This window comes from Rutilus rutilus (genome assembly GCF_951802725.1).
Source record: "Rutilus rutilus genome assembly, chromosome: 2".
In the NCBI taxonomy this organism is placed as follows: domain Eukaryota; kingdom Metazoa; phylum Chordata; class Actinopteri; order Cypriniformes; family Leuciscidae; genus Rutilus; species Rutilus rutilus.
In genome coordinates this window covers 11185593-11213487 of record NC_140210.1, presented here as the reverse complement: position 1 = coordinate 11213487, position 27895 = coordinate 11185593, and the positions used below count along the sequence as shown (strand labels likewise).

Here is a 27895-nt window from a genome sequence, read left to right as displayed (position 1 = left end):
AGGCGAGGAGCATCTCAAACGAGCCTAATGTCACGCTAACCAAAGGACGCCTAAATAGCGACGTAGTCAGACCGTACCATGTTTGCTGGGTAATTACATGCACGCGGTCACCATCCCTCTCGTTATACTCTGCGTGGTCCTTTCTGATTGTCAAGTTATTTAGAGGGTCAGGGGGAGAGTAGGCTAGTCTGAGGAAACGCTGCACAGATCCAACAGGGATAAAACACTTAAGCGTAACGTTGTGGTTATGTGAAACATATCCTTGCGTTTAGAAGGAAATGTGCGCTAAATTAAGTCATCTGGAGTTCTGATGGATTAACTTGTCAAGAGACGAAAGGACTTTCTCTCGATTTTCTCTTTACGAATAACTTGCGAAGGGTACCAATATTGCAACCAATATTATCGTGAAGAGACTATTGCCATTGGTTTATTAAAGCCTCTGTAATTCTAGGACCAGACCTTTGGCTACCTGTCAATCTAATGATTAAATTAATAACAGTTTTACCATAGTGTGTATTTACCATAGGCTACATTTCATATAAACGATGGACACGAGATGCGTTGTTTGTTTGCTCATTCTCCTGTCTGGACACCTCGTCTTAATAAGTGCTCAAGGGAAGGATTTTAATCAGAGGCAATTTTCCACGGGACCCGTGTCTCCAACTCTCAAATCTGCACTTGGAAAAGACAATGTGGTCAATGAGTCCATGCCTCGACGACCAAGAGTTTTACCGCCTATGTGCACTGGTCCCACGGAAATCAGGGATACTTTCAAGTATATTAACACCGTGGCTTCATGCCTTGTGTTTGTTGTTGGGATAATCGGAAACTCTACGCTGCTCAGAATCATTTATAAAAATAAATGCATGCGTAACGGTCCTAATATCCTCATTGCAAGTCTTGCGCTCGGGGACCTGTTGCATATCGTGATAGACATACCCATCAACGTGTATAAGGTAAGCACAGTTTGCAGGACAGCTTTTATTTATTTAGTCTTTCATTAAAAAAAAACACCTTTCGTTTTCTCTTTTAAAACCCTTTTTCCATTTTATGACAGATGTTAACTTGTAAACTCAGTTTACTTGGTTGCAACGTTAATAAACGGTACCTCACAGTTTTGAAATCTGAAACAGGTCAATGACATTTTATGAGCACTGCAATATTCAACCAATTATGTAGATAAATTCACACATCCTTCTAATTTAACTTTGGGAAGGCTTGAGACATGGGTCCACAATGTAAAAAAAAAAAAAAAAACTATGTACAATTCAAATAGCAGTTTCTAACAACAGTCTATTTAATTTAAAATGTCATTGTCAAGACAGCTAAATGTTGATTTACATTTAACAATGAACTACAATTTGTTGTGCTTTCATCTTTATGTAGATGTTCAAACCCTTCTATATGAAATTTGCATTATTTGCCTTTTAAAGGGGAACATATACATCTGAAAGTTGAAATGAGATCCTACTGTACCTGTCAAAAGTTTGGAAACATTACTATTTGTATGTTTTTGAGTCGCTTCTGCTCACCAAGGTGGCATTTATTTGATCAACAATGCATGCAGAATTTGTTTTTACTATTGTGAAATATTCAATAATCCAGTTTAAAATAATGGTTTTCTATTTTAATATAGGCCTACTTTAAAAAAACAATTTATTTATGTTAAGCAAAGCTGAATTTTCAGCATCATTACTCCTGTCTTCAGTGTCACATGATCTTTCAGAAATATGCTGATGTATTATCAATGTTGGAAACAGTTGTTCTGCTTTTTTTTTTTTTTTTTTATATATATATATAACAATATTTTTTTAGGATTCTTTGATTAATAAAAAAGTAAAAAAAAGAAAAAAAAAACAGCATTTATTTAAAATAGAAATATTTCGTAACAATATATGGGCCGTTCTACAGAATTGGAGCAAACTGCTGTCCCACAACCAAAAAAAAAAAAAAAAAAACATTTAAAAAGCAAGTATTCAAATTGTAGATGTTTAACCTTCTATTATCTATTGAATCCCACAATAATATTTCAAATATCAGTAAGCTTAATATAAAATCATAATGTATTGGGTACTTTCAATTGGGAGGTGGCTGTCCCGAACCCTAACCCCTAAATTTCAACTTGTGAAAATGATAATGATATTGAAAAAAGTATCTAAAATTGTCACTACCGATACAGTCACTACCGAAACGTGGTAAAGTTCGAGTGTTATTCGATACAATTTAGTTTTTGTGTGTGTACAACTGTTCAGAACTGTACTAGTTAACCATGTGCTGACTACCATCTTTGAGTTAGGCTCAAAAGTATCTAAAATTGTCACTACCAAAACAGTCATGACCGAAACATGTCATCATTGTTTTGGTAGTGACAAAAGGGAACACATAATCATTTATTTGGGGGAAATAATCAACATTTTAGTACAGTTATGCAAATCATTAGTATCTTAGTATGTTTTAGTTGTGTTTTAGTATGCGAGTTAAAATTCTGTAATGTGATGTGGCCGCTACCAAAACATTACTGTCACTACCGAAAATGTGCCTTCACGAACGAAACATGCATTCGTGCAAAATAAAGTTTAGTTGCATTATCAACTAAGATGTTATTATAGTGTTTGGTTCAATGTATATTCAAACTAATGAATCCTTAACTTTGAAATCAGTATGATTACCTTAATGCCTTTTACAAAGAAAGATTGGATTCAAAATACAACAAATCTTATAAATTACACTGGAATTATTGTTAAAATTGTATTGATTTACCTGTGATTTTTTTTTTTTTTTTTTATGGCAAAAAAAATATTAATAGGTCAATAAAAGCCTTCTTATTAAATTATTTATTATTGTGTTTCGGTAGTGACAAATTTGGGGAGAGGAAAAAAAAAACTTTATGAAAATACAATATGATAATTAACTGCACAGTTACTAGAAATGTGTACCTTGGATATCATACAATTTGCATACATACAAAATTTGTGGAAAAAGACCAAAAAAATCAAGACGTTTCCAACTTATAATACCTAATAACTGGGTATCAAATCAGCATATTAGAATTAGTTCTGAAGGATCATGTGACACTGAAGACTGGAGTAATGCAAATTCAGCTTTGCATCACAGAAATAAATTATATTGTAAAGTATATTAAAATAGAAACCCATTATTTTAAATTGTAATAATATTTCACAATATTACTGTTTTTTTTCTATATTTTTGATCAAATAAATGCAGGCTTGAAGAGCATAAGATACCCCTTTTAAAAACATTAAAAATAGTAATCTGTCCACACTTTTGACTGTTCCTGTACATCTCAAGACAAAAATCGAACATGCTGTTGATCAACAAATGTGATGCAGCATTAAAAAGGGAGAATATAAGATTAATATAAAGATTAAATCGAATTTCATATTTAACAATAAAAAAGAACGGTTATGCTTTACTTAATGCCTTTATTTATAATGCATTATAATGGTATCCATAATGTATGTTATAATGCATTATATCTTTTCATAAATAACTGTAACCAAAGTTAAAATGCATTCAATTTGCACATTCCTTGTTACATCTGAAATTGTTTGTCTGTCATGTGTTTCAATGCAATATACTTTCTAAAGGTGTGTTCAATTAATAGATAAGTATTATAATGTATTATAACTGTGGTTACAATTATTCATGAGACCATACAATGCATTATAAGGTGCATTACAAAGTCAAGTCAAGTCATCTTCATTTACAGCGCTCTTAACAATGTAGATTGTTTCAAAGCAGCTTTACAGAGATAAGCGTATAATTTAAGGTAACAGAGATTGTTTTGGCTTTATAGCGGTTCTTTAATAAAGTTATTTTCCAGCTAAAGTTAGTTTTGATTGATTCGCTTCCGTCGCAACGATCAGTAAATTAGGGGCCGCTAAGACGACACCATTCTCTCTACACAGACTTTAAACGCGAACCTGTGATAAACGCTGATGGCGTTCACATGCGCATTAAGAATTGGTTCTATTAGGGCTCGAGACCGTTTTTCTATGGTCTCGGACTTGTCTCGGACTCGCTGGTATTCGGACTCGGACGTCTCGGTCTCGGCCACTGGTCTTGCCAAATATGGCTTTTGGTCTCGACCGAGTCCAGGTTTCTTTATTATGTTCCCAGTAAGCACACATACAAAAAAAAAAAACGTTTTAACTTGCTGAAAGTCCACCGCTAGTGCAACGTGAATATTCACATTTTTAATTGTCCATAACAACCCGAAAACTTGCCTGCTTGCCTTGCACATCTAATTAATGGGCGGCGTCCTCCAATAGTGCTGACAGCTGGGCTCATAGCTTGCAGGTTTGCTTAGTGGCAAACTTTTTTTATTTGATTGGTTCAACTGCCACCCGCCCGAATTTAATTAAAATATTATTTTTCGTCATGTCATCCGCCCGATCCGCGGTTTATCCGCATCTCTAGTGTCTGTTTGTATGTTTGTGTGTGAGTTGGCTCGGCCCTCCCTCATGCAGTTTAATTGGTTGACATCGCGTGTATGACTGACAGGAACAGAATGTGAGGCTGATCAGACATTCGAAACGAATGTATGTGCGCCTTTAGGCCTATATATATATATATATATATATATATATATATATATATATATATATATATATATATATATATATATATTTTTTGTTCTTTGAATTAGTCAGTTATTTTAAATAAAATGAAAATCATTCATTATTTCATTATTACATAATGATTTAATTTCTATTGGCTATATTTTCTAAAAATAGAGTCGACTCTTTGACACTGTTTTTGCTTTTAGATCAACAAATAATAGCCCAAAATGATTGTCTTGATAATGTCATGCATAAGACTTTTTTTTTCCTGTACTGGACTCGGTCTTGACTCGGACTCGAACCTTTTTGGACTCGGTCTTGTCTTGGACTCGAACCTCTTTGGACTTGGTCTTGACTTGGACTTGACTAGTCCTGGTCTTGGACTCGACAAAGGTGGTCTTGACTACAGCCCTAGGTTCTATAGTTATGTGCGTTTGAATATATGTGCGCAGGTTTGTAATTCCCTACAAACCAAGCCTAAACAAAGTACTGGTCTTTCCTTATAAATTTTGATACAGAACTTTATTTTATTTTGTCACTTCGGGGTAGGTACGCGAAACGAATTTTCCCGACAACGCTTTATCTGTAGAGTGGTAAAGGGATCCTCCATAGGGAGAGACTAGTTGGCACTTCAGCACTGCGTTGTCACCGGGTCCAGGCGAAGGTCCTTTGTCAGATCTGGATACAGCCCGGATCCGGCAGGCTGCAGGAAAACCTTGGCATAAACAAAGACACTAAAATTAGCGTAGATGCCATTCTTCTTATGATCAGGATTCATCAGGATTTATGGGAAGTGTTCCCGGTTCCGGCTGACCTAATCTATGCAGCCTAACATTGAATTATAGAAGTCTATAATGTATTATGTGAATGCTAGGTCAAAGAGATGTGTCTTTAATCTAGCTTTGAACTGACAGAGTGTGTCTGCTTCCCAGACAATGTTAGGAAGACGGAATCCCAGAATTTTGAGATCGCAATAGACGTGAAGGATTATAATGCGTTAAGAGCTCGCTCAACAGGGTTTTTCCTGGCTCAAAATGAGGCGGAGGTGGTAAAATCCTAATAATGAATTTTAATAATAAGGTAATTAAATGTTTTTTGTTTTTTTTTGCATAGATCATCATATAGCCTAATGTGTTTCCGACATTATTTTTGTGGGTGGAGTCTTGTACCTCTAGGGGTGTTTTTGTACATTTTAAAGATAAATTCATTAATCTGGTGCACTTTGAGTCACCCGAATCCACTGTTAAAAAAAAAATAATCCACCAGCAAACCGCCCATATTCTTTGATTTAGATATCTGCATCTGATCATCACATTACAATTATTCAAATTCTCAGTGTTAAGCATGATAATATGGTAACATATCACACTGAGGTTGGCTAATTAAAAATTAACATTTATTTAAAATAAAAGTTCTTCTTTTGGCAAAATTACATTTCCTTAATAGCCTTAACAGAGGCTTTACTCCCTTCAAACTTAACTTGTCAATGTTTCATTACATCACTGTTTGAAAACACTCAGAATAATTTTTTGTACCTTTTATAAAGGGCATTTTTTCCCTTATTTTATTAAATGTTTGCTCCATCTTTCATTTCAAATTCTTAAATTTGATCAATATATTCAATTAAAATAATAAGACACTTGGCTGTTACCAATCAAATTAAATAATTTACATTGAAAAATTATAACTGTATTAAATGAGATTATTTTAAATATTTTTGAATATACAAATAAGGAATGTTGAAAAGAATGATACTTTGAAACTAAACCGCCAGTAGGAGGCGGCAGGCGGCCGTCTTAATGAGCGAGTCATTGAGTCATTCATTCAAACGATTCGTTCAAAAGGCTGATTCATTCAGAATGAGGCAGTTTATGAATAGGTAATTGAATCTTTGACTCAACCAACCGATTCGATCAAAACGCTGAATCATTCATTAATGAAACATGGCTGAGTGTTGCTGTGAGATGCGCTATGGTTCTGCTGTGATCATTGTGTGGAACTATTTTCGCTGTACAAACAGAACAAAAACAGTCATGCGTCTAAAATGTCAGACTGATCTCATGAAATGGCGTATGTATGACACGCCAATTCATATTTCCATTTTTGGCGTGCTATCAACACGCATAATCGCTTTTCAGCGTGTTTATCAACGCCGTTGACTTAATGTTACATTACTCTCTATATAAATATAGATGACTTACCCCAACCCCGTCCCTAAACCTACCCGTCACTGGGGTTAATACCATTTATGAGTCTTCCCCTACCATCCTAGTAAAAAAATATCGCTCCCAAGATGTAGATATACATTTTGCTTCGTTTCGCTCGGACATTTAACGGCGTAGACATACACGCGGAATCACTCGGACATTTAACGCGTAGACATACACGCGGAAGATGACGGCGTGGACATACACGCGGATAGCTCAAAATGCGTATAGATAACACGCCACTTTCCAGTCAAGTTTGTTTACGCAAAGTCATGATGTCATGTTGAAAATGTAAGTGATTTAATTTTAACTATTTGTTTATTGAACTGTTATGAAATCAGTCTCGGTTTCAATCTTGATGGCATTCAGGAAAACAGGTCTTGTCACAGTGTCTGGTTTGTGTTCCCTGGTTACCACTAGATGTCCTCCTTCCCCACGGTGTCTGTCACATTCTGAACTACATTCCCCACGATCCTTGTTTCCTCATTGCACTCAGCTGTCCCTTGTCACTAATCATTGCACTCAGCCTATTCTCCATTAGCATTGTCATTTCCCTGTGTATATAAGCCTGTCTGTTTTAATGTTTGTCACAGAGTCGTTATTATATGTCACAACACTTCTGTTCTGCGTTTCTGGTCTGTTCTTGTTTGTTTCTTTTGTATTTGGACTGCTATGATGGATTTTGACCCTTGCATGGACGACTATGAGTTGGATTGCCCTGATATTAAAAATACTGTTCATGGATCTCTCTGTTTCCCAAGTGTGTTCCGTGACAGGTCTCTGGTCATGTGTAGCCTAGGTTATATTTTGTTTCTTAACTATAATATGTTATAAATAACAGCGCGAGCCTCAACAGCGCAACTTTGTTACCGTCAGTACATTAGGTAGGCCTATATTATTATCAACTATAGGCTATAAATCGCCACTTACATTAAATGAAATAAAACAGAATCATCCTCACGTTGTCGGTGATTCCCTAGTTTTTTATTTTTATATTAAAAATAGTTTTAATCAGGGCATTTGTCTGGATGGGCTACAATTCATTTTCACTTTTCCCTTCAAAAAAACCCACACAAAAAAAAACCCACACACGTGTCCCGGACACAGTATATGGTCCCAGACAAGCGTTATTGTCGAGTCCTGATATGTTTTCCTTGATTGGTTTTCCCTGAAGAGAATAGGCCTACGTTGTTGAAAACGAAAGTAGAGTGACGCACGTTCATTGCGTTTTACCGTGATGAGAGTTCCGTGTCTTTATTAAACTCAACACATTATAATGATTTATCTGTCATCCACCCTCGATTAATTGGAATGGAATGTTTGTATTACTTGACCCGCCTGACCCGCGGATTATCCGTGCAGCACTATACGGATTGAGAATGGACACAAGCGGTAACAGCAACAGAACCGTCACGATGGAAAAAGTGTATCTGACCATGTGAGAGCTGGAGGCGGCACGAAATTTGACGGAGGCCGCCTCATAATTCTCTATGCAGGAAAAACCCTGCTCAAGTACTGCGGAGCTAAACCATTTAGTGCTTTGTAAGTAATCAGCAATATTTTAAAATTGATGCGATGTTTAATAGGCAGCCAATGCAGTGTTGACAGAACCGGGCTAATATGGTCATACTTCCTGGTTCTGCTAAGAACTTGAGCTGCTGCATTTTGAACTAGCTGTAGTTTGTTTATTAAGCGTGCAGGGCAACCACGCAGTAGAGCATTACAATAATCGAGCCTTGAGGTCATGAACGCATGAACTAATTGTTCCGTATTTGTCAATAAGAGCATATGGCGTAATTTAGATATATTTTTAAGATGTAAAAATGCGGTTTTACAGATACTAGACACGTGATTTTCAAATGAAAGATTGGTATCAAAGAGCACACCCAGGTTCCTAACCGACGACGAAGACTTAACAGAGCAGCCATCAAGTGTTAGACAGTATTCTAGGTTATTACGTGTGGGAGTTTTTTGTCCAATAATTAGAATCTCTGTTTTTTTCAGAATTTAGAAGTAGGAAATTACTAGTCATCCAATTTTTTATATCAGCTATGCATTCCGTTAATTTTGTGAATTGGTAAGTTTCGTTAGGTTTTGAAGAAATATACAGCTGAGTATCGTCAGCATAACAGTGAAAGCTAATTCCATGTTTCCTAATGATATCTCCTAACGGTAGCATGTACAGAGTGAACAGCAGCGGTCCTAGTACTGAGCCTTGTGGTACGCCATACTGAACTTGTAATCGATATGTCATCTCTTCATTTACTGCTACAAACTGATAACGGTCAGATAAGTATGATTTAAACCATGCTAGTGCAATTCCACAAATGCCAACATAATGTTCGAGTCTATTTAAAAGAATGTTGTGGTCAATGGTGTCAAATGCAGCACTAAGATCAAGTAACACTAATAGAGAGATACAACCACGATCAGATGATAAGAGCAAATCATTTGTGACTCTAACGAGAGCTGTCTCGGTACTATGGTACGGTCTAAATCCAGACTGAAAATCCTCGCAGATATAATTTCTTTCAAGAAAGGAACACAGTTGTGAAGATACTGCTTTTTCTAATATCTTTGACAGAAAAGGCAGATTCGAGATCGGCCTGTAATTGACTAATTCTGTAGGATCAAGTTGCGTTTTTTTAACAAGCGGTTTAATCATAGCCAGCTTAAAGGTTTTTGGTACGTATCCTAGAGACAAAGACAAATGAATGAAAGTAAGAAGAGGATCTATGACCACTGGGAGCATCTCTTTCAGTAGGTTAGTCGGTATAGGGTCTAACATACATGTTGTCGATTTAGATGAATTAACGAGTTTGCAAAATTCTTCCTCTCCTATAGCAATAAATGAATCAAATTTTTCCTCAGGGAGACTAAAATGCACTGCCTGATGTGATACTGTAGTAGACGGTTGCATAGTTATAATTTTGTCACTGATATTATCAATCTTATAAGTGAAGAAGTTCATAAAGTCATTACTGCTGTGTTGCTTGGAAACTTCTGGGCTTGAAGCTTTCTTTTTAGTTAGTTTAGCCACTGTTTCAAATAAATACCTAGGATTATGTTTATTTTCTTCTAATAGGGTTGAAAAATAAGCAGATCTAGCAGCTTTTAAAGCCTCTCTGTAAGTAATCGAGCTCTCCTTCCATGAAATCCGAAATACCTCTAGTTTTGTTTTCTTCCAGTTGTGCTCCATTTTTCTGGCTGCTCTCTTAAGGGCCCGAGTGTGCTTGTTGTACCACGGCGTTGGTACCCGGACCTTACAGAATAACCGACCACATCATGAGCTGGGAGCTCACTGGACAGATCGCGGCTAGAGACAAAGACAAATTAATGCTATTTTCCCGGGATAGCCACGATCTGTTCCAATTCACCTGGGGTTTTGTTCCTCTGGCAGCCTCCTGCTCGCTGAGCGATGAATCGATCAAGGCGTGTTTCCGGATTGGGACCAAGGTGGTCGATCCGAGGGAGCTTCCAGATCTCTCCGGTCTGGACTGGAGAGATGCACTCTCCAGTTGTCTGGAGAGCTTCCTCCCGTGGCACGCCATGTCACCGTCTGCACTTCACGCCAGTCCAGCCGAGCCTGCACTTCACGCCAGTCCAGCCGAGCCTGCACTTCACGCCATTCCAGCCGCGCTTGCACTTCACGCCAGTCCAGCCGAGCCTGCACTTCACGCCAGTCCAGCCGCGCTTGCACTTCACGCCAGTCCAGCCGAGCCTGCACTTCACGCCAGTCCAGCCGAGCCTGCACTTAACGTCAGATCTGCCGAAGCCAAGGCAGTTCGCATCATGCCCGCCGAGTCTGAGACTGAGAGCGTCATGTCCGCCGATCCAGAGCCAGTCGTTGGCCCAGAAGGGCCAGATCCAGTTCCGAGTCTAGCCGAGCCCGCACTTCACGCCAGATCTGCCGAAGCCAAGGCAGTTCGTGTCATGCCCGCCGAGCCTGAGACTGAGAGTGTCATGTCCGCCGATCCAGAGCCAGTCGTTGCCCAGAAGGGCCAGATCCAGTTCCGAGTCCAGCCGAGCCCGCACTTCACGCTAGATCTGCCGAAGCCAAGGCAGTTCGCGTCATGCCCGCCGCGCCTGAGACTGAGAGCGTCATGCCCGCCGAGCCTGAGCCAATTGTTGGCCCAGAGCAGCCAGATCCAGTTTCCGAGTCCAGTTCCGAGTCCAGCCGAGCCCGCACTTCACGCCAGATCTGCCGACGCCAAGGCAGTTCGCGTCATGCCCGCCGCGCCTGAGACTGAGAGCGTCATGCCCGCCGAGCCTGAGCCAGTTGTTGGCCCAGAGCAGCCAGATCCAGTTCCGAGTCCAGCCGAGCCCGCACTTCACGCCAGATCTGCCGAAGCCAAGGCAGTTCGCGTCATGCCCGCCGAGCCTGAGACAGTTGTTGGCCCAGAGGAGCCAGATCCAGTTCCAAGTCCAGTTCCGAGTCCAGTTCCGAGTCCAGAAGTTGCCTGCCCTGTCGAGCGAGAGCCAGTCTTCGAGCAAGAGCCAGAGCCAGTCTTCCCAAAGGCGTTTTCACCGCTGGTCCCGTCCAGCTCAGAGCCCTCTTATGCGCTGGTCCTGCCCAGCTCAGAGCCCTCAGAGCCGCTGATCCTGCCCAGTTCAGAACCCTCTTCGCCGCTGGTCCTGCCCAGCTCAAAGACTTCTTCACCCCTGGTCCTGTCCAGCCCAGTGCCGCCTTCGCCCCCCGTCTCATCCAGCCTTGAACCAGAGCCTGATAATTTCCCCAAGAAAATTTGGGGGGGGGGCTATAAATCCTCTGGGGGGACCGTGGAGGCCTCACCGACACGGTTCCCAATGCCGTCCTGGCCACCTGTAGGGTCTTCTCCGCCATGGCCGCCCGAAGGGTCCTCACCGCCATGGTCACCTGAAGGGTCTTCACCGCCATGGCCGCCCGAAGGGTCCTCACCGCCAGGGTCACCTGAAGGGTCTTCACCGCCATGGCCGTCCGAAGGGCCTGCTTCGCCATGGCCACCTCCTCGTCCTGCACCACCGTGGCGGCGATACCATCCTGGAGTCTCCTGTCTGTCATCTCTCTGTTCACCCTTCGGTCACAGACTCCAGGATGCCCACCCCCCCTCCCGTATTCTGCCTTCTACGGCGTGGGTCGCGCCTAGCGGGAGGGGGGAGTAATGTCACATTCACCGTCTGTCTTTGTCCTGTTGTCTCCACACCTGAACTCACTCCCTCAATTACCCACCTGCTCATCGTTACCATCATCTGCATCACCTGTCTTGTGTTCATCTGTGTGTGTATTTAAGTTCCTGGTCTTCACTCATTTTGTGTCGGTTATTGTTTGTGCACCAGCACACTGTTTCTTGTTTGTTTTGAGTTATCTCCTATAAATAAACCTTTGTTATTTTTGTACTTCGCTTGGCTGGTCTTCTTCCTCAACCCGGACCTTACACTTCTAAGCTATCCGGGATGCTGAGATGATGAAACTGATTAGGAAGATTATTGATAAAGCAATCTTTAGTGGCAGAAGTGATAGGTCTAACATATTTATAACACGGAGTCGGCTTTGCAGCCTTGGCTAAATGTAATTTACATGAGACTAGATAATGATCTGAGATGTCATCGCTCTGCTGCAGAATTTCAATGGCATCAACATCTATTCCATGTGATAATATTAGATCTAGAGTATGATTACGAAAATGAGTAGGTCCTGTCTAACTCCAATTGAGTTTACAATGTCTTTAAATGCCAATCCCAATGCATCTTTTTCATTATCTATGTGTATATTAAAATCACCAACAATTAGTACTTTATCTGCAGTCAATATTAATTCTGATAGAAAGTCCGCAAATTCTTTGATAAAATCTTTATGGTGCCCTGGTGGCCTGTATACAGTAGCCAGCACAAATCTCAAACGTGATTTATCGTTTACACTATATATTTTTACATTAAGCACCAACACTTCAAAAGAAGTATATTTAAAACTAGATTTCTTAGTGGTTTTGAAAATATTACTATAAATTACAGCAACACCTCCCCCTTTGCGTTTCAGACGAGGTTCATGTTTATAACTGTAATCTTGTGGGGTTGACTCATTTAAAGTAATGTAATCGTTTGGTTTTAGCCAGGTTTCTGTCAAACATAGCACATCTAGGTTATTATCTGAAATCATATCATTAAGTATCATGTATGTTTTATATAACCTGTGGAGTTCTTTCTGTGTGTTTAACTTTTATTACAGCCTATTCGTAGGGTTTTCTACCTCAGTTATAGGAACTAATCACCAGAAGTTGCCTCATACATGTGTATCCTCTGTATTATGTATGCTTTATATTACTCAAGTTAATTTTGTGTGTTAAACACTTATCACAGCTAAATCCTTATTTACTTCCACCTGAACTATGGGAAATATATGAATTTTGGTACCTACTTGATGGGTAAATGATTTCTAGAATTTTGATATAAAGTAGATGTGTGTAGGATGCACCATATTTAAACTATTAAGTTGGCTTATTAAAGCGTTTAACTAAACTCTCAGGAGTATGGGCACACGCACGTGGACATTACGCTAATGACATGCAAGAACCGGAGAATGGGGCGTAGGTCCCGCCCAAGACGATATCTGATTGGCTGTCACACTCGGAAGGACGGGTCGAATGGACACGCTTATAACCCAATGACAAGCAGCTATGCGTTGCTTTTTGCCTTGCTTTTGCAGTGACTTTTGCTCTTGCTTATGTTTGTGCTGACATTTCCATCGTCCAGCGTGTATGCTTACATACTCTTCAAACCACCAAGAGCTCACTCAAAACTCATCAACTCTTCCGTAAGATCCTTCTTTGAACTTCGTCAAAGAAAACCCTCTCAGAAGGTGTGTTCGACATCGGCTGCGGCTGGATGCAACCGATCGGCGAGAGTAGCCGCGTGCAGGCGGGGAGGAGCTGCAAACGGAGACGTGAAGTCGGACACTTTCTGGTTCCCGTAGTGACCGCTCACGTGGTGTTTGCATACTTTACCACAGCTGAAGTGAAATAAATGCAATATTTGCCTAATAATGCACAGATGTTTCAGAGACATTTTCATTCAATACTTTATGTACTGCTTCATACAGCGTCTGTTTGAACAAGAATAAAGTTCAACATAAGCTACTATCAATGAAGTGGAGTCTACGTTTTTTAATCAGTTTTAATTTGATAAACATGACACAATATAACATCGCAACTACATGAAAAGAGTGTTTACTGTTATAAAAAACTGATTTGTGAGCTTTAGAGGAACCAAAGGTGTTCGAAAAAACACGAAACACACGTGATCGTTGTCATGCGGTGAATCCGGCCAATCATGGAACAGCTGTGTCGTCATCAGAGCTCGAGCAGCCGCTCTTGAGAAGCTGTGCTGGCTGAGTTCTCCGGCTACTCTCAAATCGCTCTCGCGGTACTTTGATGGCACACGTCACAGTCACGTGGCGTCGTCGCTGCATCAAGTCGGACAACATTTCTAACCGGCATTCACTGCTTCAAGTCAGCCGCCGATCGGTCTGCGCAGAGCTGCATGAATTCGAACAAGCCTAAAGCAATCAAAATAAACAAAATTCATCATCAAAATCAGAAACAACGCAGAATACATCGACAGAAATGACAGAAATAAAGTGGCACACTTTACCACCAATTCAAAAAGCATCCACAATGCTAAATTATTTTGCTCACAACACGCGTACACACACACACACACACACACACACATATAGAGGAATACATTTTTGATGGTTCAGTACAAAAAAATGCTAAACTTTGACAAAAATATTTTATTTTTGTTATAATTGTGATTTTATAATATTTAGATATGAATCCAACTGAATCCAACTTGTGAAAAGATATCTTTCAGGTAGTCAAATAGCAAATAGCATATAGTGGAGCTCTATAGCCATCTAGTGGTTAAAGTGATTTTTTTTTTTTTTAAACGGCATTTTCCAAAAAATGGGCATAAATGTTACATTAAACCATTTAAAATAATCCATGTTATCCCCATGAATGAAAGTTAGAAAACTGGGTCTTTTATAAAGTGAATTTTACATCAAATGCTGTTTTTTTGTAAAAAGCTTATTTAAATAAATATTTATTTATTTATTTATAGAAATTTAAAATATATCATAAATTCTCCAAAAACTGCACAAATGTTGAGTAAAAACATTAACAAACAGAATAAAATTACATTTGTAAAAAAAAAAAAACTATTATCTTGTTACAAAATTAAATGTTATTGTCTGGGGTCTCTGGAGACCCCAAAGACCACGAGTGTAGACAAAAATAAAGACCATCAGAGGGTTGAGAAAACGAACTAAGATTAAAGTGCTAGTAGATTGATTCTCTCAGGTTGCGGTCAAGAAATAGTGTCGAACGCTAGATATTCGGGACTCCATTCACCCTCCGTTAATAACATCACTTTTCTCTATCACTGTTTGAATAAATGTTTGTGTGTTTTCGTTAGTTTAGTGTGTGTGTATTAGAGTAGTTCAATAAAGTTTTGGTTGATTTTACATACAAGCGACTTGTGCTGTGTGCTTACAAGTTACTGCCTTAAACTGTAGATTTTGTTACCTTGCTCATAATCAGTTATCATCATTTTATGATATTATTACCGTAGGCCACGGGATAATATTCTGTCCAGAATTGATAAAATACCCTAATCTCAATTTATAGGTGGACGAATAGTTGATAAAGTGTTAAATATTAATTCTGAATAATTTGCATATTCGGTTCGATTATTCACTGTAATTCAGTCCCCTTTGAGTTATTTTGATCTTAATTCCCTTAGTAATCTTACAGAATCACCGATTACTAGGGCACAATCAACAGAATTCTCAGTGGGTGTTTCACTGAGCGGGGAAAATCGATTTGTTATGGTAATCGGAATGGAAGAGTGTTTTTTTGATCTGCGACTAGAGCGATCCCTCACTGTCACCCATTTGCCTTGCTGCGCAGGCACTAATTCAGCCAGAACCGAATCATGTAAAGAGTTCACTATGCTAGGCGCATCCAAAATAGTATCTAAAACTCTAGCACTCTTACTATCCTCAATTAAAGTTTGGATGCGTGTCTCTAGTTCTGAAATCTTCTCCGTCAGCCTAGCTGTCTCCTTGCATTTATCACATATAAATCCTAATATTGCCGACAGAGAAGGCTATGATAAACATGTGTCATGAAGTGCAGGTGACAATAACAGGACAAGACATTACTCACCTTGTTTGTTGACTGATTCTTATTCACCTGGGGCCCGTTCTTCGTACGTCGCTAACTCAGTTAGCTGGATTTGATTGTTGGCGATTTGGCATGATCTTGGATTGTTTGGTTCTTCAACGCTCATCCTGGACTTGCTGTCATAGCAACATGTGCGCAAACTTAAACCTGCTCGGGAGCAGGCTTATTTCATGTTAACAGGATTAGATCCCGGCTTCATAAGCGGAGCTGATACGGGAAGTCCAGCGCAGCGCGATAGTGCACTTTCTTTCTGAGATATATATTTTTTCTCGTGATTCGTGAGATTGTCGGTTTTTGTCGCTTTTATGTTTAAAAAACAGTTTTAGTTTTTTTTGTGTGGCATTTCCAAGCCACTTAAGACCCAATGTTGGAGGCTAAAGCAGTTTTTTTTTTTTTTTTTTTTTTTGGCTATCATAATTTTTTATGAAGATCATACAATCATGACCATGCCGATTAAAGATATGTCACTCAGGCTTCACTAACGTGATTGGTAGGCTACCATAGACTATAGGCTACCATAGACTGCCATCAAGGCCTCAATGAAGGGGATTATGTGAACAGAAAGGGGATTCACAATGTAAATGTGCAGCCCAGTTACACTGAAAAAATATTTTCATTCATCCAATTAAAAATTTTTAGGGTAATGGTTCACATCTATATTTTATAACTTGAGCCAATGAAAAATAAATAACTTGCCCTTACCAATATTTTCTATGTCAATGAAAACTATTTTATAACACTTGGCACAAAGCATATTTTTCTTGTTGAAAAAAATCAATTAATTTAAATTCTATTTTTGATCTAAACAAAAATATATCGATTTAATCAAAACAAAAATTGTCATTTAATAAATATGTATTAGAAATTATTTGTTTTCTCCAATTAAATAGATATTGATTTAATAATACAATTATTTCTCATTTTTAAAAATACAAGTTAATAGAAATTATTTATTTTAAACAAACAAAAAGATATGGATCCAATAAAACATATTTCCCATTAAGGAACATTAATTAATCTTGTCCAAAATCAAATAAAAAAGACACATAATTTTTATTAAATCGATATTTATTGAATTATTATATACAGTACATTACTTCCACACATCCACAATTTCGTGTCAGATTTTCAACATTTGCGACAGACAGCAAGTCCCTCAGAACCTCTTGACCCTCAAGTATGATTCCACTGTTTGTGGGTATACAGCTTGTGCATCTCTGATGACAAAGATTTCCATGGTTTCTGCTGAAGAGTTTTTCAGCCTTTTCCTTCTCCAACACCTGGAAAAGAATTTAGGAAGGAGAAAAGAAAAAGAAAAAAAGAATAAGGAATCAATACATCTTGGGTTTCCCCCAAATTAGTTTACATAATACTAATACTTCTAACTAATTATAAAATTTACTCCAATTTGTTGTTGACATAAATATAAGTTGCACAAACTTTCCAGCACATGGGACTCTGATTTTAGCTGAAAGTAATTGTTTCTATATTTGAAATTAGCCTTCAGACTGTTTTCAGACATATATCTGAACATAGTCTGATGGCTAATTTTGAAGTGGACAGCCATATCTAGCGTTTTCACATCTCTAAAGTAATCTGGCCTTACCAGGAAATCTTTGATGAGGGTCCTCCACTGTTTCTCCCATGTAAAGGATGAGATATTTAAGTGCTCTTTGTAGCGGTGTCAGTATCCTGCATCAAGATAGTACAAATTTGGCATGAGGGTACATTATGGTCAACAAACTTTAGCACAATATATGTTATCAGTTGATATAATAATCATTACAATATATGATTCAATAGTGTGTCAATCCTATTACTAACGCCACGAAAAAATGTCTGCCCCCCAGTGTCCTCTGGCTAGTACTACACTTTTTTGAAAACCAACTGACATCAACCGATTGGCGCCAATGCAGCAATACTTCCATACATAAAAAGCATACAATCCATAAATAAATGACCATTGTGAGTGTCGACAGTCATAAGTTTTAGTTAACGTTACCATTAATCACAAGTGAACGCCAGTCCTTTTACATGTAAGTAAACGTTAGCTCCTTAGTTGTTGATCAGGTTTCTACGGTTTTAACCAGAGAACGTCATTCTTATGACGCTGCATCGAGATAACGTTATGTTCAATGATTAAACGTTCACGTTAATTACCATTGTAAAATCAAAATAAGCCAGGGGTAAACGTATATGTTCCCTTTTACAATCGGTCAGGAATTGATTAACGTCGACACATTAACGTTAACTTGCCTAGTGTAAACTAAGCTAGCTAACACATTTTTAAACTAATGTAAGTTACATAACGATATCTACCAGATAAATTCGGCAGAGCAACATGTCTTGTACAGGCTACTAAATATACAGCAGCACATTTAAATGGTTGTTTGTTTCACTTACTTCAGTTTATCCGCGATGAAATCTGATTCTCTCTGGAGCAGCAAAGTGACCCACGGAACGTAGAAGAGCGGTTACATCGGTCTGCTGACTGGTCGTGGTCGTCGAGAAGATTTGTGTTTAATGCCCATGCGCAAACCTGTGTGTAACCTTGAAATTGTACATTCGTCGAAACAAATATTTCTTATTTGAGCTCTTAATGAAAAATATTTATATTTAACTATGTTTTGAACGAAAAAAATATTATTTGAAAAGTAAAACAAATAATGGTAAACTGAATTGAAAGACAAATTATTAATTGGATGAAATACTGCTTGAAAACCTTTTTACAGTGTACTATTGTGATTCTTAATATTCCAGATTAGTAATATTATATCAAATAAAAAAAAAGGCAGTTGACTAAAATCTTCCATATCACAAATGTGAAAGCAAAATGGCCAGGATCTGTGCATGACTTAAGAATTTTCAGAGATTCACATTTATGCACATTATTTGAAAGTGGTAAGAAAAGTTCCACAATTAAATATCAAGCTCATTGTATTACACTTATGCTGATCTTAACAGAACTGCATTTTTTCATAGGTGATTATGACATGTTCCTGCCTGCAGACAGGTGTTTTATGACCCCATTCCCTGACCCAAACCAGTTACAATGCAGCTCCAGGACAAGGGCACACAATGAAATGAACTTTGGCTAACTAAAGGGAAGATTTCAGTGTCTGAAAAGTCTGAGGATTGCACACCTGACAGGGCCTGTGACATTGTTGCATGTGCCATATTACCAACATTGCCAAAAAAAAACACTTTTCATTAAATGTTTAATAAAAGACAAATATGCTTAGTTCCTTGAGTTTTATTTCAATTGTTCGTTGTAAAGAAAAGCCAGTGGTCAAGTGATATTAGACACATGCCTCATGCAACAAATAAAAAGGAAAAGTTGGCTATACACTGCCCACCTGTAGGCCTATGTCTCCTCTGTCTGTGCAGACTCTTCTGTAGGCCTTTCTGTAGATGTGGAATCCTGCAACTTATATTGCAGCCATAAAGCATACAAGTATAAATTAAGTAAAGTTATTTATGCACTTGCAGGTAGGCTAGTTCCTCCATATGACAGTTATCTGAGAGGGTTTATTCACTGTCCAGTGCAATGGAAACAAATGGACATTACAAGGTCTTATACTTTCTTTCTTTTAGAAAGTTAGAAAATGTCCACTTACTGCACATATTTCAGCCACCACTTTCTTGGGAACAGATACAAATGTTGGTGTATTATGTAAAAGTGCACAAAAGAGGAAGACACAATGTCATTACAATGAACTACACTCGGGAAAAATGTGATCAATAACTCATGGCAAAATATTTTTACATTAACATAAGTTTATCAGTTTTCACTTTCACAAGTCAAAGCAATTCATCATTACTCAAGATTTAACAGTTGAAATGACTATACAGCCTTAATTTAATGCAGCAAAAATTATTTTACAGTGTAGGCTACTAAGATCTTTTCTTTTTTTTTCTCAGCCTTTTTCTTGGTTGCTTTTATAAACAGACAACCATTTATTTAACAGTGCCTTTTATAAAAGAGACTATATAACTAAAAATTACCATTATGTAGAATATTTTTGTACTTCACTTTTATTTGTTCCCATGTTCTAGTGTGGTGACTCTGACATTACAATGAACAAAGTAATTATGCAATTATTAAAATACAAAAATATAGGCTAATAAGTGATAAAAACATCTAACATGGCCACTTCTAACGGATTTAAATTGTCTGCTACTTTTTGCCAGCCCTCTCTCCTGGCTTTTGCAGACTTTGAGGTGTTCCCTGGCGTTTTGATTAAACATTAAAATTCCGAATAAACTTCGACTATTAGTTCTTGCTGAGGAGAAAAACTGTGCGCGCTCTTTGGCCACGCTGAGCAGCCAATAGCAGCGTTGCTGATCAATGTTTCTACTATCGATACATATCCCCTTTTAAACTTCGCATGAACGCGCAATTATCTCAGATAACTCAATTCAGCTATACTAATCATATCCGGCAAGTGTGTTCGAAGAACCTAATTAGCCAGATCATGATTAGCACGATGATATCATCTTGGATGTCTCATTTGGGGCCTATACCATGAAGCCGGTTTAGGTGGCTAGCCAGCTATGTTTCAGTTTAGTTTCCGCCAACCCTGGGTTTTAGGTACTATGAAAGTAGCTTGGCTTTAATCGGTGTTCGTCGCCATGGTATCTTACGCTGCACGGCTAACCTGCTCCGGGGCAGGTTATGTTCTGGATTCGAGATCTCAGACTGAAGTTTGACCAATCAGCTGAGAGCAAAGAAACATATAGGTGACGTAACTTATTCCCAGTGTCTGTTGCAATGACTTCACCTTTTCTTCCAAATCCTGTGACATCTCAGCGCAAATTATTAGACGAGCACTTCGTAAAGAAAGAGTTTTTAGCATGACAAAATCCCCTTGCCTTTCCTGATAGTTATTTGTATGAAAGATACAGATTTTCCGCGGAAGGAATGTCTTATCTTTGCGAACTTCTTGAGCCGCACATAAAGAATTTAACACGTCGAATTCCGGTACCGCAAATATTGCGTTGCGTTTTTTTGCAAGTGGTACATACTTGCACGGTGGGTGACGCACAGAAGCTAGGGGAAAACATATGTTTGTCGAACCATTCGCAAGGTGGTCCTCGCTCTGCAGGAGTACAGAATAGTTTAATTAATAGAGTTCCCCGGACATTTATCGACCATGTCCATAAAAGAGGGCTTTTATAAAATTGCCGGTAAGATATATTGATAGGGTGACATCACATGAACACTTTAAAAAAAAAAGAAGCAAATTTCACAAATGTATTATACAATACATGTTAAGAATTATTTTAAATCTTTTTTATTATTATTCTGTTAATCTTATGATATGATTCCCTAGAGTCATTGCAACATGTATGCAGTCTATTGCAGTTCAGCTAGAGATGATGTGAATATGTGAGATGATTATTTTCTGTGAGATGAATCTTTAAATTAATAGTAACATTAACAGATATAACAATGATCTACTAAACATTTCATCTACAGACGACTTGTGGTGGTCATGAACGTATGATCACAAGTTTGTATGCCAAATGGCCTGGCTCCAGTGCTTGACTCACGAATTTTCTGTGAGTCTTTGTTGTGTCAGCGCTTTGAGGAAAGCAAGTTAAATTTGGTACAGTACAAAACACTTAATTTGAACTGAGATAGAAAAACCTACACAATAACCCCCTATCATGACCCTCAGACAGGGCCACAGCACTGCTTCAATGTGGCCCTCAGTAAAACCAGAGTGAAGATAGAGATGACCTTTGGCCTCCTAAAGGCACGTTTCAACTGTGTTCGGCGCTTCAGAGTCACCAGAGCGGACCACCCAGCTGGTGCAGATGTAGATGCAATCACCATGCAATATTACACTTAATAAAAGCACATTGAAACTGCAGATAGGTCTCAAACTGTTTTATTGGTTTTGTGGGGAGGGAGAAAGAGAGCAAGACAAATTTGCATTAATAAATATTCATACTAAAGTGTTACTTGGTTAAATAAGTTCACATAGTGAGATCCGTTTTATCCAGCTGTTTGATCTCCAATTTTTTTTTTTTTTTTTTTTTGGAGCCTCCTCAGCTCACAGTCCAGCTCCTTTAGTGAACAGTCTAGTTCAAGTCTCCTTTAGTGAACAGTCTAGTTCAAGTCTCCTTTAGTGTGCAGTCTAGTTCAAGACTCCTTTTGTACAGGGCCCTGACTGAGTCTGTTTCCACCTGAAACATAATTCCACCACAAACATGATCATTACAAGTTTTCTGGAGGCTCATCAGATCACAAAAAGTTCCTTGACTTCCTACAAACACAGGACTGACTGTAATTTATGTCAAGGGTTTTAAATCCTTACACATTTCTTCTGAAGCCCATTGAGGTAGAGGCCTCAGTTTCTGGGGCAGGTTGTGAAAAATCCTACAATAAAAGAGATGTGTAAGGGCCAGTCCCTTTTTTATGCCACAAATTCAAATGTTTGCCATAATAAAAAGCCCAGTGCATTCACATCAGCAACTGTCTGAGAACACACAGACAGAGTGTCTTCATCATTTCCTCCACCCTAATAAATAAAAATAGGCCAATGTAAAGCATAACTGTTGTAAAGCAGGTTATGTTTGGTGTTCTGTCTGCTGCATACTGACCTCTGTGTGGGAGACTGTGTGTATGTGTGCTGGCTTCAACAGGGACACTGTCCCTCTACTGCAGAACATACAGTCAGCCTGGCCAGATTTAAAACTTAAAAAAGTAGTAATGTATTGCACACGTACCCAGTGTTACTTGCTTTAACGGAGCCAGCACCAGGGTCAGATTGTACAGCACCTGTAATCACATCCATAATCGGTCCTCCCTTATTGCCCACTCAGAGCCAACTCCTCCGCCAGTGTATTCTGGTTTTCTGAATTTAACTCTTTATTTCTGTTTGCTGCAAACAAGTGTTTGTGATAAAACGTTCACAAAAATAATAAAAGGTTGTGGTAAATACTCATCACTTTGAATTATATTTTTATATTTTGTCTTTATCTGCTGCCAAGCACATTTGGAGTTGGGGTTGCATCTAAAAATCATTGAATATTAATCTTTCTTAGTACATGCACATTTTTATATATTATAAAAGTAGGCTATAGGTTATATTACACGTATAGGCTACACATACATATATACATAATTTTACATAAATATAGAACGTATTAGTTTAACTTACACATTAACAATCAGCAATCTTTCTCCAACAGTCTTCTCTTGCTTTGGCAGCAGAGACCGTATTGTTTCGAGCTTGAAATACATATTTAAATTCATCGTAATTCGGAATGATTATCTCTTGCTCCTCCGCGGAAAAATATATCGCTCTCGCTCTACCCGCGATTGGTTGTTCAGTGTCGACATCACTCTTTTATGTGCACGCGCGCGTGGAGTAATCATAGCTTAAGGATCAAAGCCTGAGTTGACAGAGAAAGTTTATGAGCTGCATCATGGTACCAATAAAGCCTGATTGCATCGGTTTGGTTTTGTCAACTCAAAACTAATCCTGTAACCCAGAGTTTGTTCAGCTACCTTCATGGTACAGGCCCCTGATCTCGGATGTTTTAAGCAACGTACGAAGAACGGGCCCCTGGGCTTTTTATGAACTCAAAGGCGCGGGCGCGCGTGAAAAATTAAAAGAAAAAAATAACTGAGCGCACGGGTGGCGCGTTAACAGGCTAGCGAATTACTAGCGCGTTGTGCTAATAATAACGGAAGCTAGCGATGTCAGGTTAATCTGAGATGTTGGGTAAGCTGTATTTAGTAATATAAACAACTAGAAATGATAGTAAATGATGGTTCAAAACAGAAAGAAATACGAGGCTAAGAGGGAGCTTACAGCACCGAAGCAAACAAACGCAGCAGGCAGCGAGGCAGACAGGAGCAATCGATCAGCGATCCAAGCAATCAGCAAAAGCCCATAATTATGCATTTTTTATGGGCTTTTAATTATGCACAACAAAGCATAATTATGCATTAAAAATGCTTTTCTAACCGGTCCTACTTGAACCGGCGTCTCCGCCATGGTAGGCGTGCGCCCTAACAAGGACGCTAAAGAAAGTAGTCTCTAGCGTCGGCCATTATTGTGCCTCTTGAGGCCAGGGGAGTGAGGTTTACATGCACAGCTCTTACTAGCTTGCTTCTGTTACACTTTTATAATGCATTATATATAAAGGCTTTAAGTAGTGTTACCAAAAATAACCCACCAAAGTCCACCAATATTTTCTCTTATGGGTTGTGGCCCAGCTTTTAAGCCCTTTATAAAGTATGTAGAACAATCTGAGAAAAAATGACAGCTCCAGCTCATCAAAACATCCATGATCTAACTCCATGAAACACAAAAAGATTTTTTACAAACTAGGAAGTCCCACATCCTCTTCAACACTGGGCTTTTAACAATTGGCTCACTAAAAACAAGGTATAATTGTGTAGTCATAACAGCTCTTCTGGAAATATTTGGTTGAATTTTTTTTCTCCCCTGTGTAATTTTCTGTTGGCACTTATTGACACAAAAGTAACTGTCTTTCAGCTTCTGGCGGAAGATTGGCCATTTGGTGTTGGACTTTGCAAACTGGTTCCTTTTATACAAAAGGCGTCAGTTGGCATCACAGTGCTGAGTTTGTGTGCACTGAGCATAGACAGGTATCTGTATTTTGTTGTATTTGTTTGCTCTTAGCTCTTAGATAATATCTAGTAACACTAATTAATTTTGCTTCTGGCACTGATCATTGTCCCAAGGTTTCGAGCAGTGGCATCATGGAACCGCATTAAAGGCATCGGTGTCCCCAAATGGACCGCTATTGAAATAATTCTGATATGGATGCTGTCCATTATACTTGCAGTGCCAGAGGCCATTGGCTTTGATATGATCACAATGAACTACAAAGGAGAGTTGCTTAGAATTTGCTTGCTCCACCCTTTGCAGAAAAACGAGTTCATGCAGGTCAGTTTGCATGTCATACAATAAGTTGGATCAACTATATTTTGGACATGACACATAATAATTGGACAACCTTGAATATGATAATAATTACTTGTCAGTGGTAATTTGTATATTTGTTCATTTCCAGTTTTATAAGTCAGCCAAAGATTGGTGGCTTTTTAGTTTCTACTTCTGCATGCCGCTGATGTGTACTGCCATCTTCTACACTCTTATGACCTGTGAAATGCTTCGAAAGAAGAATGGAGTCCAAATTGCACTTAATGATCACCTAAAACAGGTCAGAGCACTCTGTCCTCTATGACTTTTGAAAGTGCACTGTATATTCTTTTAAGAGAGACCATACACTCCCTATACAAAATAAAGACGTAATTTTATACTGCCAATGGGACGTAAAAAGCTTGTTCACTTTAATAAATTGTCCCAAAGTTTGTTACTCTGGGGATAGTTTACTTGTCATTATGTCTTAATCCACTATGATTGTCTCTAAATCAAAATAAATAGGCAAAAGACATGATTGTGCTCTACAGAGGCGTGAGGTGGCTAAAACCGTGTTCTGTCTGGTGCTAGTCTTTGCACTGTGCTGGCTTCCACTGCACCTCAGCCGTATTCTAAAGCTTACCATTTATGACGAAAGAGACCCTAATCGCTGTGAGCTTTTGAGGTAAGATCACATCAACTATCTTCAAAGGCTTCTCTTGTTAAAACACTGCAATGTTTTTCTAAACATTTAAATTTGGCTTTCAGAAGACAACAGTTCTGCCATGTAATCTAGAAACAAATAATCTCTCTATTTTTGGTAAATCATAGTCTTAATAATAATGAGCCTGTTTGTTTGTTTGTTTGTTTGTTTGTTTGTTTGTTTGTTTGTTTGTTTGTTTGTTTGTTTGTGTTTTTGTTTACCTGTAGTTTCTTCCTGGTTCTTGATCATATTGGGATCAACATGGCATCAGTGAACTCATGCATAAACCCAATCGCTTTGTACATGGTTAGCAAACGCTTCAAGAGCTGCTTCAGAGTAAGAACAGACTGACAGACAATGATGTACTGCTATGATGTAAAAATATAAAAAATATAGTAATAATATATTGGCAAATTTAGGTCAAATAAAAACTCCTATGGCCATGTACTAAATAATGTAGATATATGGCTACCATTTATATGTTGTCAGTGAAAACAAAAATATAAAAATTTCTCATCACTGAAATGAAAGTCTCTGCATATGATAATAATGTGATAATATCTGCATATGATAATACAAATGTTTAATACATAGGGCCACTTCCCACAGAACTTGTTTTTGCATCCCTCTGCACTACTTTTTGTTTTTCTGTATAATATGCATTAGATGGGTGTCTTGCTAGCTTTCAACATGAAATGTTGTTTTGAAACATTCATTGCGTGTGAAAGCCACATTTTATGATGCCATGTCATGTTATAAAATGTTTAACGTAAAAAAAAAACATGTTTTAAGATTGTGCATTCATTATTTTCAGTGTAAACGATTTTCAAAGATTTCAATATTTAGTTTGTTCACCTGTATATTTCAAGGCCTTATTCAGTTAATCTTAATTTTCTTGCAAGTGTGAGCTATAGACATCATTCAGTAATTTATATGATAAATAATACTTTTCTTCCTCTGTTCCCTTACAGTCATGTCTGTGTTGCTGGTGCCTGCCTCCTGAAATGTTAGCTATGGATGACAAGCAGTCCTGCATGAAGCTTAAGGTGACAGAGCGAGGATCCGAACAAAGCAACAGCCGTGCCTCCAACAAATACACGTCAACTTAGGCACTGATCTGCATACAGGTATCGGTGGCCGACCAATTGCATTTAACATTTAGCTAATACCATGAAACCTAACTCTGAGTCAGCTGGAGGGATACTCATAACAAGTGAATGTGGTGCTACAGTATGAAAGTTCTATAAAATCTAGTTTTTTTTTTTTTGTTAGAGAAGGTAAAAAGGTATTGTAATGTATCTTTAAGTCCCAGTTAAATGTATCTTTAAGTCCCAGTTTTTACTCACTCCTGATTGGCATAATTTTACATGTAGTGTTTGGAACTGCTTTAAGTTTTATTTAACATTGGCATCCAGAATTTTTTATATTATGATAATGTTTAAGATGCTGTAAAAAAAAAGAGAAAAAAAAAAAGGTCAAATTCAACTGACTGATTTAACACTGATTCAAAATCTCAGCATTGACACTGTCACACACTCTGAACAACACTGCTCACAAGTTTTGCCCAACCTTCATATATTCATGCTTCACAGAAATATTAAGACCAAACTCGAATGTGACTTCACATGCTATCTGTAGTTCCCTGTACATTTAAAGATTTTCCAAATGTTATAAAGCAATTGATTGTAAGAACAAGGGTGGGTTTGTTTTTGGTGCACATGTTTTTGTATGGAATTCCCCTGCAGCCTTTTTCATGGCAGAAATTTAATTAACCCTAATGCAGAAGAGTATATTACTAATGTTACTGATATTATTATTAGCTTTGAAATGTTATACTTTTGTGTGTGTGTGTGTGGGGTGGGGTGGGGGGGACATGTGATGTGGTTTCACAATTCATTATGTATCTTTAAGTATAGTGTATTTGTCAGTGTTTGTCAATTTTGTACATGCTTGCAAATTTAGACTGTGATTATCTCATCTGTTTTATAATGGAAACGCAAGATTCACATTAGATCTAGAGTTTTCTTTGAACCTTTACACAGGTTGTATGATTAATATCCAACATGACCCAAGGCCTCAAACATTTTACTAATCACTTCATCATATTATAATTCCTGCTGTCTCTGTTCACTTCCTGTTTTTTTGTAGTTCTTCTTTCTAATGTTTATGTATTTCTTTGTTGTATTGTCCATCTATTAGGTAAGACATTTTTTCTTAAATTTATTGCTATGCAAATCTTAAGACAATAAAGACATTTGCAGTTGACTGTGGTATC

The 27895-nt window shown here is 38.2% G+C and overlaps 1 protein-coding gene across 1 annotated transcript; it reads left to right on the top strand.

The window, feature by feature from the left end:
- On the top strand, positions 1 to 27895 carry ednrba (endothelin receptor Ba). Its single transcript, XM_084401572.1, has 7 exons — positions 1 to 956; positions 24528 to 24640; positions 24737 to 24941; positions 25069 to 25218; positions 25469 to 25602; positions 25848 to 25956; positions 26592 to 27895. Exons 1-7 carry the CDS (start codon positions 546 to 548, stop codon positions 26727 to 26729), a joined length of 1260 nt encoding a protein of 419 aa, XP_084257698.1. The 5' UTR covers positions 1 to 545; the 3' UTR covers positions 26730 to 27895.